This window comes from Streptopelia decaocto (assembly GCF_964273445.1).
Source record: "Streptopelia decaocto genome assembly, chromosome: 5".
Taxonomy (NCBI): domain Eukaryota; kingdom Metazoa; phylum Chordata; class Aves; order Columbiformes; family Columbidae; genus Streptopelia; species Streptopelia decaocto.
The window spans coordinates 10,655,222-10,670,249 of NC_138659.1; the positions used below are offsets into that span (position 1 = coordinate 10,655,222).

General features: G+C 40.8%; 2 protein-coding genes across 4 annotated transcripts in view; one reads left to right on the forward strand and one right to left on the reverse strand.

Moving 5' to 3' along the window:
• JAK1 (Janus kinase 1) overlaps positions 1-9,245 on the forward strand; it is a 68,212-nt gene extending 58,967 nt beyond the window's left edge. Inside the window, exon 26 of the mRNA XM_082053705.1 lies at positions 9,141-9,245. Within this exon, the coding sequence (XP_081909831.1) occupies positions 9,141-9,222 (82 nt within the window). The 3' untranslated portion in view covers positions 9,223-9,245. The remainder of the gene's footprint in view (positions 1-9,140) is intronic.
• RAVER2 (ribonucleoprotein, PTB binding 2) overlaps positions 1-15,028 on the reverse strand; it is a gene marked incomplete at its 5' end in the record, with an annotated part of 37,494 nt that overhangs the window by 1,340 nt on the left and 21,126 nt on the right. Inside the window, 10 exons of one of the 3 annotated variants that reach the window (XM_082053710.1) lie at positions 2,178-2,306; positions 2,958-3,047; positions 4,637-4,782; positions 5,151-5,262; positions 7,137-7,387; positions 8,456-8,567; positions 8,748-8,852; positions 11,391-11,473; positions 12,410-12,536; positions 13,432-13,623. In XM_082053710.1, coding sequence (XP_081909836.1) covers positions 2,178-2,306; positions 2,958-3,047; positions 4,637-4,782; positions 5,151-5,262; positions 7,137-7,387; positions 8,456-8,567; positions 8,748-8,852; positions 11,391-11,473; positions 12,410-12,536; positions 13,432-13,623 — 1,347 coding nt within the window. Of the gene's footprint in view, positions 1-2,177; positions 2,307-2,957; positions 3,048-4,636; positions 4,783-5,150; positions 5,263-7,136; positions 7,388-8,455; positions 8,568-8,747; positions 8,853-11,390; positions 11,477-12,409; positions 12,537-13,431; positions 13,624-15,028 lie in introns of all 3 variants that reach the window. The other 2 variants (XM_082053709.1, XM_082053711.1) reach the window with 2 other exon arrangements.

Sequence of the window (15,028 nt, forward strand, 5' to 3'; positions counted from 1 at the left end):
ATCTGACACACAAAGTCCCAAGGGTCCCAAGGTAGGACGTGACCCTGCCCCACCACCAAGGGCTCCTTGGGGTCCGCAAGACTCTGGTTCAGTTCATCTCCAGCATCCACCAGAGCAGGACGTTGCAATATCCACAGCCCTACAGCCCTAGGAGCTGTACACACACGGCAGAGCTCACCACCCTATCAATTCCTCCTGATCACTTTTCTGTTCGCCTTGTTCCAAAAGACTGAAGCATCTACCCTGTAACAACCACCTGAACCTGAGCTCACCACATCCTGCTCAACAACATTGTGCATCCTGGGTTAAGTCTGGCTCCTAGATCAGAAGATTTCAGGTTCTGATTCATGTTAGAGTGAATATTTTAGAAACCTTAACGTTTTACAAACCAAGACACTTAACTCCTTAACCAAAAGAACTAAGTGTCCCCAAGCTTCAGCAGTTTTCAGAAGCAGGCCTCACTAATTCCCATTCACAACTCAAACCATCCCCGCTAAGTCCAATTTCATTTTAGCGTGCACTTTATCATAAATAGGAATTCGTGTGACATTTAGTTTCCCTCGCCTCCCCCGGCGCTTCTAGCACCCGTGGGAATGTCCCACGTGTACTACAAGCTCTACCAGGTCCTGGCTCGTGCGCCAGCACAGCATCTCCTCTGTGTGCATCACACAAACCTCCGACCATGCTCTGAACCCCTGAAATGCAGCTCCCAGACACAGGAGGCAAATGGGTTGCAGGGATAATGCAAGTGCACACACATGAGCACACGCTCTTAACCGATACAAGAGCCTCTTGGGGACCGGTTTCTGTCCCTCTTCACTGGCATTTATCTTTTCATTCCAGGAATGAATGAGCAAAGTACCTCGCGGCAGGCAAATCATCCTCTGCTTGGTCTGTGCCAAGGGACTGACCACTCTCTTTCTGCCTTTTATGGCATCTGGCATCAAAACAAACTTTCAAGCAAGCTGTTCAACATCACCTCCACATACAAGCTTTCCTCTTTAGGCTGGAGATAAACCATAAGGTATTTGTTAGCTCAGACCTCAGACTATCTCCTCTTGTTACCATTCCACTTGTGTTCAGTGATATCAAAGCTGTCAGGAACCCAAAAGCTCCACTATTTGCTGCACAGAGCTAGAGGTTTCACAGCCCATGGCACCACGTTCTGTGTCTTTATCCCAAGACGCAGCAAAACCAGCTCCTATCTAGGAGTCACAAATTGCTACAGTTGTGTGTTCCTTCTAAATCTCCTCCAAAAGGGTCTCTCCCATCCCATCTTTTAAGGTCTCTCCCTTCTGTAAAAACAGGAGCAGTGTGATTTACTTACAGCATGAGGGTGTGAATTCCTCAGGGCTTCTAAGGCACTCAGGAAAGACAAGCTGTGCTCAGACTGTACAAAGCTTTCAACCCCACTGGCTCAGTCTTTGTTAAACCATCCTCCTGTCAGTCCAGACTCCAGCCTCCTTTAGGCTGGTCCTAACTGCTTCCATAGCATTCCCCCATCCCTCCCACATCTTTATTGATGAAAACTAAGTATCTACTGGGTGCGACAGACAAAGGAAGTTTTGCGCAACGAGTCTGCCTGAAGTAGGCTCCATCTGACATCTGTTATATATTTGGAACTAAAGCCATTTTACAATGGTTTTCCTCCCAGGAGCCAGTTAGCAGGACTACAAAGTGGTGGCTGTAGGTAATCTGGACACTGCCGTGACTTGCTAACTCCACTTCAGAGGTTTTATCCCAGTGGCACTCACTGCATAACATCTAAAACCAGTGTGAACTTCCTCCTCCTCCTTTGTTCATGCCCAACTTTATTTGCCTCCTTCAAGGCATTCTGGCACACTCAGCCTCACAGATACCATCTTTCCAAGAAGTCTGCTTGCAAACATCCAGCCTTCCTTTGCCTGGTGGTTTGTGGGCAGCGAGGAGCAGGGGTCTCTAGGGGCTGGAGGGCTCTGGCGCTGGCACACCCTGCCCAGCTGCTTTTGTCACATCCACCAGGAACCATGCGGGATCCTGGCAACTCAGGGTCCTGCGGAGAGCGAGCGCAGTGGAAAAGCTCTGCCTTGGCTTGCCGTGGGTCCAAAGTCCACTCGGTGGCAGCAGAAGACAATTAAGAAGCGCTTCCACCAGCAGGGGCTGCAGCTGCAGCCGCGCTGCTGGGTCTCTCCTCTCACCTTATTTACTGGTTTTTGTGGAGGAAGGTACAAGCTGCCTGGCTGGAATGGTCCCTGGGCTCCACTGTAAAGTGTAGGCATGACCTGCAAACAGGTACTGTAGGCGGGGTGAGATCCACCTGTAGATTCCTAAATGCAGAATGGGATCCATCATCAACCAGAAGTTGAAAGAAAATAGGTTTAATAATTCATTTTTACTTGCTGTAAGTAATGAGCACTCAGCAGATACAAAAACAGAGCTGAGTCACACTCAGTTGCTAGAAGGAGTGTACAACTCATAGCAGCTCAGGCATGCAGCAATTTCTTGGGCAAAATGTAGGATTTGGGGGACAGTTTATATAATTCCTTTAAAAAAAAAAAGTGTGCTTCTCACTGGCCACCGAGACCTCGGGCTATATAATGGCCTGGGCGAGAAACAATCCTTCAATAGACTCCTTAGGAAATAAGGTTACGGTGTGCTGTCTCTTGGCAGGAGGATTTTAATACACTCCTGAACTTTACAGGCAACTTTGGATCGTGGGATTTTAGAGAGAGGGCTATTTATGGCAGATAAAATTAAAAGCGTGCGTATGAATCCTGAAGAGTAACCATGCAGGATGTCCTGCCGAGGGTGCCCATGCAGTGCCATTTGTCCCACACTCTCCAGTCCCTCATTTCTGTGGTACGGGCAGCAGCAGCCGCTATCAGCGAACAAAGCACGTGTCCAAGATCCAAAAGCACCCTACGGCCGGTGGGAGAAACAGCCAACAGAGACAGGAAGGAAATAAAATTATTTCTCACCTCAGAGGCTTCATTTTCAAATTCACCGACTCTTGCCTGGGTAGAGTTATATGCCTGAGCATAATGCTGATACCAGTGCTGAAGAGCCTCCTATAAAGGAGGAGAAAACCTCTTCCCATTAGCTGTCTACTGAGATCACTTGGAAACAATTCGTAAGGCCTCGCAGGACATGAGAATGAATAAAAGGCAAAGCTCTCCAAGAAGCATCGAAACATGTTGAACACCAGTGAAAAAGCTCAAACCAAACATTTAAAACTACGTTAAGTGCTTAAAAGATGCACAAGGCAGCACTTCCTTGGCAGTGGATGCAAGTACAATGTAATTTCTGCTGCATCAAATACAGGTGAATGGTGACATGTGGCATCTCTGCACCTCAGTGACATCATCTGAGTCCTCCACGTTACTAAAGATAATACTAATAACACTAACACTACAATACTAGCGATTTTTTTTTACAGTATTTTAAGGATTTAGGGTTGGGAACTACCTCCAGGAGACGCCAGAATGAATTTAAAGCCAACAATCAGGTTAAAAAAAAACAACTTCAAGACTATGTTAGCGCTTAGAAGAAACACAGCACAACAGCCCATGTGACAATCTCATTTCCTTCTCTACCCTGTCACCAGATCTGTCCTGATGAGACAGGTCTGGCTGCTGGCAATTCTCCCCGCTGCAGCAAACGCCGTGTGGTGACCCTGACCCCTCCGAAACCAGCGCCGTGCCCACCCCTGCGCCCGCTCTGTCCTTCGCACCCCACCGACTCTACCCCAGGAGCTTTGGAGCAACGCAGATTCTGAAGATTCAACAGACTCTGGAGAGGAGGAGGTGATGGGGACAAGGCAGGAGATCTACAGCAGGGCCAGGGTGGGTGTCGCAGCGCAGACCCAAGAGTATAAACATCACTTGACATCATTATCTAGTTCTCTGATTAGTATACAATTATATTTCTACACAGACTAGTAATGAAAATATGTAAATATTATCTCACACAATGTCCCATTGCCTGTGAAAGCCAGTACAACAAACCCCTTTCCACGGCAGGGCAGCCCTCCCTGAACAGCCACGCTCTGACCACCAAACGGTGGAGAAATCCCATGCTGTGAAACCAGCCGGCAGAGACTGCACAAATCCCCAAAGCTACACAGGAATTTCTAGGAGAGCACACTCTCCTCTGGATCCAGCCGAAGCTCAAGAAAACCTGAACATTTCTTGGGAAGGGAAAGAGAAAAACTTCATCGTTTTGATGATAGACAAAAGCCAAGACAGAAATTCTAACGTGTAATTTTTTTAGCTGACTGCTCTCAACTCAGGTTCTCCAGAAGTAATCTTTCCATGGTTATGACACCGCAGCAGGGAATGCATTCAGGCTTTTTTTGACTGGCATGAGGTGTAATTTGTGCCACATCTATTTTGTACACGGAAGGAGAAACTATCAGTGAAGAACAGGGTGGGCTTCAGCTGCAGGAAACCTTGGAGCCCTTGAAGAGGGTCTGCGATGCTGGGCAGTGCTGTTCAACGGGGCTGGCAGACCACATATGAGCCACAAAACTCATAAAGAGCACACAGAGAAAAACGACAAGCAGCTCAGGGAGGGATCTCTGAGCCGATCTCTGCCAAAATCCCTGCTACCAGAGCTCTGAGGGACGAACCAGGCGTCAGAAGAAAGCAGAGCAACGTACCTGTGTGTATTCCCCATGCTGCTGGGAGTAATTAAAATAATTTTCCATGGCGTGTTGTGATGTGGTTCCCTGAGACACGGCAGCATCCACAACGCTGTTCGGAAGCCCGGTCTGCTGCGGTGGGCTGGAGGCTTTGCTGGCAATTGCTGTTCAGAACACAAAGAATATGTGGTTTGCATAAACCGCACAAATTCGGTTGCACTCTTGTTTAGCAACATTCTGGGATTACAACAGAAATTGCTACTTCATATTAGGCTGTGTCCATAATTAATCAGTCTTCTAAAAACTGAAAGGCTTTCTGAAGTTGTCTAGATCAGTAATCCCATTAACTCTGAAAATTTATCCTTCCCCAATAAAACATTAAGGACAGATTGCATTGCAATTTTAAGACAGACTACAGCATTTAATTAAAGATAAATGTTGTGGTAACTGGAATTACCTGCCAAACACAACAACTATTTGCCACATTCTGGTCGAGGAAACCTGCGACTAAAACCACTAAATGTTTGCTTACCTGGAAGACATATACCAGGCAACACACTTGCCAAATTCAAGTAGGGGTTGGTACTAAGCCGTATTTCTTTTGGTGGTTCTCCCAGCAGCGAAGTCTGTTTTTTCAAGGGAGTCTGCAAAACAATCGGACAGGTCAGCCTGCATTATACTCATACAACATTTGTCAAAAATAAGTGTCCCAGCAGGATTTAGAAAATAATTTAGCCCTATGAAATGTAACAAGAAAATCTGTAAAATAAATATCTGGACACATTGTCTCTACCAAGTAATTCTGTAGGAATGTTTCTCTTTTGATTGTGAGTTACTAAAGGATATTAAAAATAAACAAACAAAAGAAAACCTTTTGCATTGAAGTAAGTGAATAATAACCACCATAAAGACCCCAGGTGCAGGGAGTTGGCATGAAGTGAGTGGCCAAGACAAAAAAACCAACCAAACAAACAAACTTTCTTCACCCAAATAAGCAAATAAAGGACAAACAAACCCTGGACAGGAGGGATGACACTGTCTGCACTCTGCCATTATCACTCATCTACACTACCAGCTTATTTCCCGTCAGCTTATGTAGAATAAATAACAGAAATCAGGAAGAAGTAGCCATAACATGTTCCATAGCTTGTCTGAAATATGTAGCTGAAAGACACTTATATTCTATTCTATGTCCTTTCATCCTTTCAAAGCCCATTAAGGAGAAAAAAAAAAAAAAAATCCATTATTTTAAGGGATTAATACTGTTTTCAGTAAAACAGTATTAATCAACAACTTTTCAAAAACACTGAGACGAGCTTTTAAAAACAGAAAACTTGAGAGTGCTGTAATTCTTTATCTGATGCAGAAGTTGGTATTTAAGATAACGTGACTGTACAGACTGTGGCTGTCTTGTCAAGGAAGTGATTTTTGCAAATTAGGCCTTCTATCTACTGATGCAGAAACGGAAACAATTAAAACATCTACTAGGATTTAAAAAGACCCCACACTTTTCCTGATAAATATTCACAGAAATAAAGGAATTATCTAGACTTTTAATGGTTTAATTACATTTCATTTTAACTAAATAAAACCACTGATTTTATATAAGAATACAGACACAGTCTATGTATTTTATCCACGTGTATCTGTACATATGTAAGATCCCACTTCATTACAATAAAAACTGTTGTAAAAATTTTAAAAAGTGTACTTTGTGAAGTAGGACCAAATCTGTCAAAGCTGCCTAACAAATGCAGACACCAAAATTATATACTCTAATTATATAATCTATAATCTAACTGCTTCAAATGCTTAGGAAAACACAGATCAGATCTGAATTAAGAACATTTTTACCCATAGATATAAAATGATTTATGTATATGACAAAAAGTAAGTTCTGATAATGACAGGAACAAAATTACTAAAAAACATTAATAGACCATTCTGCTTTAATTTAAATCCAATGCCATCAACATCACCTCCATTGACTTAAATGGAGTAATTCCTAAAACTGATTTCGGACTGAGAATATGCCAGCTATGGCTAAGAGGGTACGGATTCAAAGTGGAAAATTCATATACACACATACATATTTATATATACACAGCACTTCAAAACCCAAAGGCGCTACATACCACCAGAATTGCTCCTGATTAGTCATGAAATCCAACCACAAGTTCAATTTCCATTCTTTGAAAGGGACACTGCCCTTGAGGTAATTTCATCATCAAACACTATGAGGCATACACACAGGAAAAAAACCCTCCAGCATTGTAAAAAGATTCCTTTCTTAATTCATTTGGACCACCAATGAGCATTATTGTTCTCTCCCTATTATTCATAACTGAAATGACCTTAAAATATCTCATGAACGATCCTGTGATTTAGCAAATGTTATAGTGAAGAACCACAATAAGCAGTTGAAGTTAACTCCTAAGCATGTTAAAAAAAAAAAAAAAAGAGAACATCCACACACGAAAAAAGAAAGTATTTGTATTCAATGTTCAGTGTTCCTTACCCCCAAATTTGTGTCAGTATTTTTGAGCTGATTTTGTTGTTTGGCATGGCCGGCCCGCAGAGCTCCCGCAGAAAGATTTGTTAAGGTCTGGTGATAAGGCTGCGATCCCGAGACAACCGCTTCGGTAGCCGGTTGTTTATCCGGAGCGTTATTTTGCCCTGGCAGAGCTGGTCCAACAATGTGCTGATTGGGGAAGAATGGCAGCATGCCCATCCCTGCCGCCGCCGCTTGCATTGCAGTCAGATTAGATGCTGCAGTCAACCATAAATGGAGAAACTTCTCTGTTAGGCAAGATTTATCAGTACATTTTGTTTGTGGTTTTTACTAAGTGATGAGAAAAACATTGAGAGATCTACTTTACACTGGATTCTGATGATAGTTTTTATTCTTTCACCATCCTGGGAGCAAATGACTCTATTTAAACCAAATACAATAGAAGAAAACTCTGGATTTTCTAAACGTTTACTATAAGTTAGTCCTGTCACCTTCAAAAGAACCTGTGAACAACGTCCTAGATGATCCTGCATTGGAACAGCAGGGGAAAGACCCCACCTCAACTGGCATTAGTAAAATTATTTTTACAAACAAAAGAGCAAGAAAGTATTATCCAAAATTAAAACCTAGACATTCAGAATAGATTTATTTTCTGCTCCTCCCCACAAGCTTGTCCTTGCTACTGGTTATTACCATGACCCAAACCATGGCTAGAACTGCAGAGTACGCGGCTCTCAGTGGAGGAAACAAAAAAGAGGCACTAAGTAGTATCACAACTGATCTTTCCTCATAAAAATTGAAGGCATCATTGTCGCAGAAATTTGCATTCAAAATTGACATCTGTCACAGACCAGATGTCAAAGCTCTATTGCTTAATGACATGAATGCAAAAAAACCACTATTTCCAGTGCCTCTTCAGCTACTCAGATTTATCTGACAACAAACCCCCAAATTTTGATCCTAAATTAAAACATGTTCCAAGTGCACTAAAAATGGCAATAACTGAGCAAGCAGAATATTTAACAACCTGCAAATATTCAGCCAATGCCACAGTGTCCTCTTTCTTCCCTTACAAACAGATGAGTGAAGCCAGGCAAGAAAGCAAGATATTCCAAGTTTGGTCCCTGCTTAAACCAGTAATTGATTGTATAGCTATAGAACTTGTTAACTTAGCTATATAGCTATATAACATGCACGATTGTCCAGCTCTGTGCAGTAATAAGCTTCAAACAGATTATTGCTATTGCTGAAGTGGGCGAAAGTAAGGTGCATCATTTCAAGCTGAGCATTTCTACTAATTCGGTATGAAATAAAATGTCATTTACACTTAAGAGCTTCTCCACGGGCTCCCATGCCTGAGCTCACTGACGGCATTACCCCTACTCCCAGAACTGTCTGAAGTAGCATTGTTGGAGGTTCTCCCAGCAAACCCGGTTTCTATAAGGAAGAATAAAAAACTGTGTAAATGATTAAAATAATCTGTCTGTAGGTATTTCTTACAAAGGTTTCACATTCAGTTAATCTTTTTAGATACACTAAATTGTTATATTAGACTAGATGAAGACCATTATTTGTTTTATCAGCTCTAAGAAAAGACAGTCCAAGAGAGGAGCTTACACTGTTAGCTTGGAGGTTTTCAATCTTCATGAGCTGCTGCTGTGGCACCGGGAGGTGAGCCGGGCTCTGCAGCAGCAGGTTGGACGTGCTCCCCAGAATCGAACTCTGCGAAATCCATCAAAGAAAGTGTTAAGTTGACAGGCACGGAAAACAGTACATTCTTGAAATATTTTCAGATGATACTGCTGGAAGAAATTTAAATTAGTTTCTGAGGTAATACAGCAAGGGAAAATAACTACTTCTTCCACAGAACTAACTAAACTAGAACTAACTAAACTAAAACTAACTTTTGCTTCATTCATAGAAGGTTATTTCAAGTTCTTTTAACCTCTCTTCCTCCTAGCCCTTTTTTCACCTCACAACCACAAATATGCTTTCTTCTGGCTTTTAAAGGATCAAATATACTCCAAATACAAGCCAGACTCCATTGCAACCCCCGTGTCTAAGCCAAGAGAGAAAAGCCAAATGTGTTTGAAGCCTCTGCAGACGGGGGAGTTTCCGACAGCGCCAGTAAGAAAGATGAGACACGAGGACTTCAGGGGATGATGAGCTCTGGGAATAAGGACTTCATTGTTTGTTAACGTTTGCGTTGTGCCTTGCATTGCAATTCAAATACATAATCCCCACCAAATATCTATACAGTTTGCAGGACTGGGTTGTAGCTGGCAGGGACTCTCATCCCCTGCTTTACACATACCAAACAGTATCTTTATTTTCGAAGATGAATATCCAGGTATGTTTTTCCCCTTCCTTTTTAGTTATGCATCTCGACTGTGGATTAGTTATGCATCTGCTATTTTAATTGTCTTAGTGTTTTCCAGCAGAAATTATCCAGGGCTGTTTATTGCCACCAATACCAGCGGTTGTTCCTTCTAAACTTAGTTAAGTCAATGAAGTAAACGTATTAGTTCAACTGCAAAACTTTGAGAAATACAAGAGAGGAAAAGCAGGCTGGTTAGAATCCTCAAAAGAAAGTTTCTGGGTTAATAAAGATTTAATAAACTGCTGGACAACTGAGGAAAACACACCACTGAGAAAGTTTAAAATGCATTATTTAGCACATGATAACTGTGACAAAGAGAAATTAAAGGAAGAAGTTGAAAGTCATGCTGAAGGATTACTAGATGAATAACCCATTTGTTCAAACTCCTGTCTGTTGAATCTTTTGTTATCAATTATTGAAATGCTGTGGCATAATCATCCTAAAAAACACAGTTTCTTCTCATGATATTACTTTACAAAATCTCGAATATAAAATAGCAAACCCAGGATACACAGGAAGCTGAATCAGTGTGTGACAATAAAAACAGTGACCTGGTTCTCTGGCTTTAGAGAACACTCTGAAATGAGTCACTAAGTAACAGAAAATCAAATCACTGTCAATAAAGTTCAGTCTATTAGACCAGGTTTGGAGCTAATTCAATGACAGGAAACTCTCTGGAAGAGAATTAAGACTCATGAGTCTCTCTGAAAACACTTAAGATGTTTTGGCTGCAGCAACCCTAAGCCTAAAAATATCAGATCCCCATCAATATCACTGCTAACTGTGTAAAACATGCCTGTCTGCAGCCGCGATCAGAAAACGCTCCCATTGCCTTCCAAGGAAGCAGAAGAGAGAGCAGCAGTAACTAAATGTACTCACTGGAAATGCCATTTAAATAAAAGAAGTAGAAGCAAAGAATGATGTGATTTTTTTCATTGTACAGGACAAAAGCAACTCAGTTGATGGGGCAAAATCAAGTAGTATTTATTCCAAAAGGATACATTCACCTATCAGTTTTTAGCAGAAAAACAAACCAAACCAAACCAGAAAAGCTAAATATACTTAAGAGTACCTCTGCATTTTTTTTTAAGATCTATCAGTCTATCTTTGACAAAAGAATGGCAGAAGAACTAATACTTAAGGAGATTTTCTTTTTCAAATGGGAATTTCCGAAACATCAGAAATAGTAAATCAAAGCGACTTACTCCAGTCCCTCACAGGTACTTATGAAAATCCCCACCACAAATATTGAAGGTAAATTTCCAGGGCAAACTCATCCCAAATATCCGGTATAGGATCTTTCAGAAATTCTGGTGTCCATATGGAAGTCGTATCAACTTCACAATGAATTACAGATCCCCCAAGAACACTTTAAACAGCTTATAACCTTGGGTATTGTTTTACTAAGAAGTACCATCTGCAAATCACTATTTTTTATGGCATATATAGCACATTTTGGTCCCTGCAAGCTCTAAAATGAAGACAATGATGCTAAGAGCTTGTCGGTTTGAACAAGAGAAAACAATCAAGTCTCTACCGAAGTGTGTATGAGCAGCTCCAAAAGAAATGCATGTGCCCTGCTACCCCAGCTCTAATTTAAAGAGGGATTTTTTTGCCAGTAATGGCAAGGTGTTCCTACATCAGGAGTTAGCAGATCAAAAGCTCGGTTAAGATAAAATAACTCACTTGCGGACAATGAGCACAGTCTGCTCTTACACCCCATATGCATCTCATAACAGACTGCTTTAGAGTGCTTTTCTTAAAGATCGCTTTAACGAGAACACTTGATTTTAGTTGTAATTACTTAAAACTTTACGGACATTCTTCAAGGTAAGACCTCCACAAATATCTATTTGGACCAAAGTTATTTTGTCACTTACCTGATGAACTTTATTCAACTGCAAAAAAGGTGGGCCAACTGCTGAATTTATAAGATGAGGTAAACCTGCAGATGCTCCAAGAACTGCTTTAGAAACACAAGAAAAAGTTGCAGTTTTATAAGTTAGGCAAGTACAAATCTTTATAAGAGTTACTCTATATTTTTTAGATTTGGTTTCCATGAAACTTTCCAGTGCACTAAATATCACTATAATGAAACCCTTCAATACACTCAGCTCTGATCTGCAATTAACAGGATATGAGAGATCAAATGTTTTCTCCAGAGGCTCCTCTAAAGCTGTGAGTTTCACTCCAAGATGCACAACCACAAGACCACAGCACTATCTAAAGTGCTCTGAGATATCAGTGGCACCTAAAGTGTTTCTTCACTGAAGTGGTCACTTCACACGCAATTTCTGCATATCTTCAGTCAGTAGATTATGTCACAAACTCTTAGCTGCCTCCCAGTCGACTTCAAATTATCTGTTCTCATTCCTGTTCCTAATACTTTCACCATTTGAAATGTGGTAAGATTGAGTTTTATATGCTTATTCACATCCATCCTCACGAGGAGACAGAGAAATGTTTCTGGCTGATGCTGCTATGCAATGTTGTGTACAACTAAGATAGCAACCAAGTGAATAATGATTTGCATTGGAATCAACAGAAGAAACACTAAGGCTGCAAAATTCAGATCTAGAATCAGAATTAAACTTGCCATTTTAAGGATATCTGCAAAAGACATTTCATTCTAAACCCACTTCTAACATGAATATTCAGAGGCCACAAGTTAGCATGAGGACATTTTTAGTTAACACTAAATTTTACTCAAACACAAGGGTGTGGTCATCTACCTCTTGCTTTTGCTTTCATAAAATGTGAAAGTGTCTACACAAACACACTGAAACAGCGGCTGCGCAGATTTTAAAATTGTATTCCTGCTGCTCTCCTTCGCTGAAAGCTTTGTATCACCAAGAACGGGCTTTCTTTTTTTTTTTAACTCTGTTTTAAAACAACTTACCAGGTTTAACAGCATGTCCACGCAACTGGGGCTGCAGCAGCATTTGCAACATTGCTGGGTTATTCAAACTTTTCATAATCTGCACTGGATTAGGCTCTGGAAGCAAGCCTTTCCTATTGTTCCTCATCTTCAATTAAGACATACACAAAAATGTTAGGATCAGGAGAAAAAAAAAGAATACATTGCAATCCCTCAAATTTGTGTGATGTTAAAGTACATATTTTGTTTTATACAGAAAATAATCCCAAAGTGTCCTCCCCCATTTCCTGCTCCTTTCCATGCTCCTTCTCCCTCAAATGAAAAGCCTATCAAACTATTCCAGAAAACTTCAAGCATATTATTTTTCCTGAGACACATTTCTTTTTTCCCTTAAACCAAGACAGCATTATCAATAAACGAGAACGGCAAACGCACTGTCACCATGAGCACCACGTACTCCCTCATAACAGCACCACTCATATAAAGACATGGGCTAAGGTAGCCGAAGTAAGGAGACTATTCTGCTTCCACATTTAAGACAGTTTCATGAAACACTTATCCCATCCCATTTTCTAGGAAATAAATTGCTAAGATGTGGGTGTAAAAAGCTTTCTTCTGTATCAAGCATTAAATTAAACTATTTCTCCTACCTTGAAATTTATCTTAAAACTGACAAATTCTTGCCTCTCTGTTTTAAACTGAGTTTTAGCTTGTCAAATGACTCCACTTACAGTTATTTTTCTTTTGAACTTGAACAATTTATTGTACAGAAAATTAAAGTTCCTAAATTCCCAGCACTGTGTATGTATAACTCTGTGATATCTTGTGGCCATATTTTACCCTCCCTCCTTGCAGAACATGGCCACGCTTTTCCTAGCAAAGACACCAAATTGGGCTGACTTGATTAAAAAACAAAAAAAGGCTAATGCTTCCAAAAGCTTGCCTCGTCTTCCTAACACAAAGCAGCTGAATCCCTCTGGCCCAACTCGGGCCGCTCAAGCTGTATTGAACTCATTCTGAAAACAGATTTGCAAATATCTTACCATCCTCTGCGCTGCTATGAGCGCCGCTAACGTGCTCCTGCCCGGCGCTCCTGGAGCACAGTAGGACACCTGGATTCTCCTCCCTTTGATCATCATCCCATCGGTGGCTTCTTGGACCTTCTCAGCCTGCTCGGCCGTTTCATACTCAACCACTGCAAAGTCCCCAATGAAACTGTCTTCATCCTGAGCAAACTGGAAGCAACATTGCACAATACACTGAGAAAATGGAGAGTTTTCAAATCTCAAACAAAATGGGGAATTTCAGGAACTGCTTTGCAGTCTTGCAGAATGCTTCGCAAACATTTGACAGCCTGTGTTAATGCCTACTCTCGTATCACCGTGGTTCTTTTTCAAACATGCTAGATATAAGTTGAATATCATATCTACACATGATACTTGGCATACATGCTGTATCTACTTGAATTACCACCTTCACTTCCATCTAATCTCACGGAGAACCTGAGCTGTGAAATGTATTTAACACATATTTTCAGAATAAAGAAGGAATTAGAAGGAAATTTTAAATACTCCTGTTTGCTACAATAATTTTTATTTTGCAGGATCAGAATTAAAAACTCATTATTGTTCAGTTTTTAAGCCAATAAAAATGTCATTCATCAGACTGCATGACAGTTGTTGAAACATGAAACAACGCAAATTCCACTGATATATCCACCTTTTAGGAGAATATGAAGTCTATGGTTCTATTTAATGCCAAAAGAAGATGCCAGACTGATCAATCAAGCAGACTGGAAACAGGCTAATGTGCCAAACAATGCTCTGCCCTTTGTTTGCAGAGTTTTATAGCAGAATGAGCAGATTTAAATCAAACAAACAAAAAAAAAAAAAAAGAGGGTGAGAAGGGAGGGAATAAAGCTTAGGCAAAAATCTCTAGTCCCCAAATGAACAGAAATTATATACTAGTTCTGATGTGGAGGAGAAGAGAGGAAATGTCACTGGATAAAAACAACTTATTTCCAACTATTAGATCCCACAAACTTACACTAATAATTGAAATAGAAATGTCAAAGATTACGAAGGAAAAGAGAGTGGTCAGATGTTTAATGGCACTGTTAAAGACTGGCCTCTGGGAAGAGCTCTGGAGAACACACGTATTTAGATATGTATAGTAAATACACACATATATGAACATGCTATATATGTGTGTGTCTGTTTGGAGAAACATTATATTTTATTTTGACATCAGTATAGCTGCACTGGTAAAGACCTGAAGTACTTAAGAAAAGAAAGGTTTGCAGCTATGGTACATACTGTAGTTTCACACGCAATTAAAAACTCCCTTAACATGTGACAGTGCAGCTACCTGCAAAGAGATCAGGAATTTTTAAACTTCCCAGATATAGAAGAAAAGCCCCTTGTACCTATCTAGATAACAGTCTAGATGCCCCAGTGACAATTTAAAGTTGACATGAGAAAAGAATGAGGTTTTCTCGTCCATTTTGTTGAAACAAAGGACAAAACATGCTTTAACATGTAAGTCCCAGGAAATGCCATTTTTCTCAGACCCATGTATAGGTATCTTGGCTTCAGCTCTTCCTGACAGAACGTTTCTATTGTTAATAGCAGAGAGATCAAA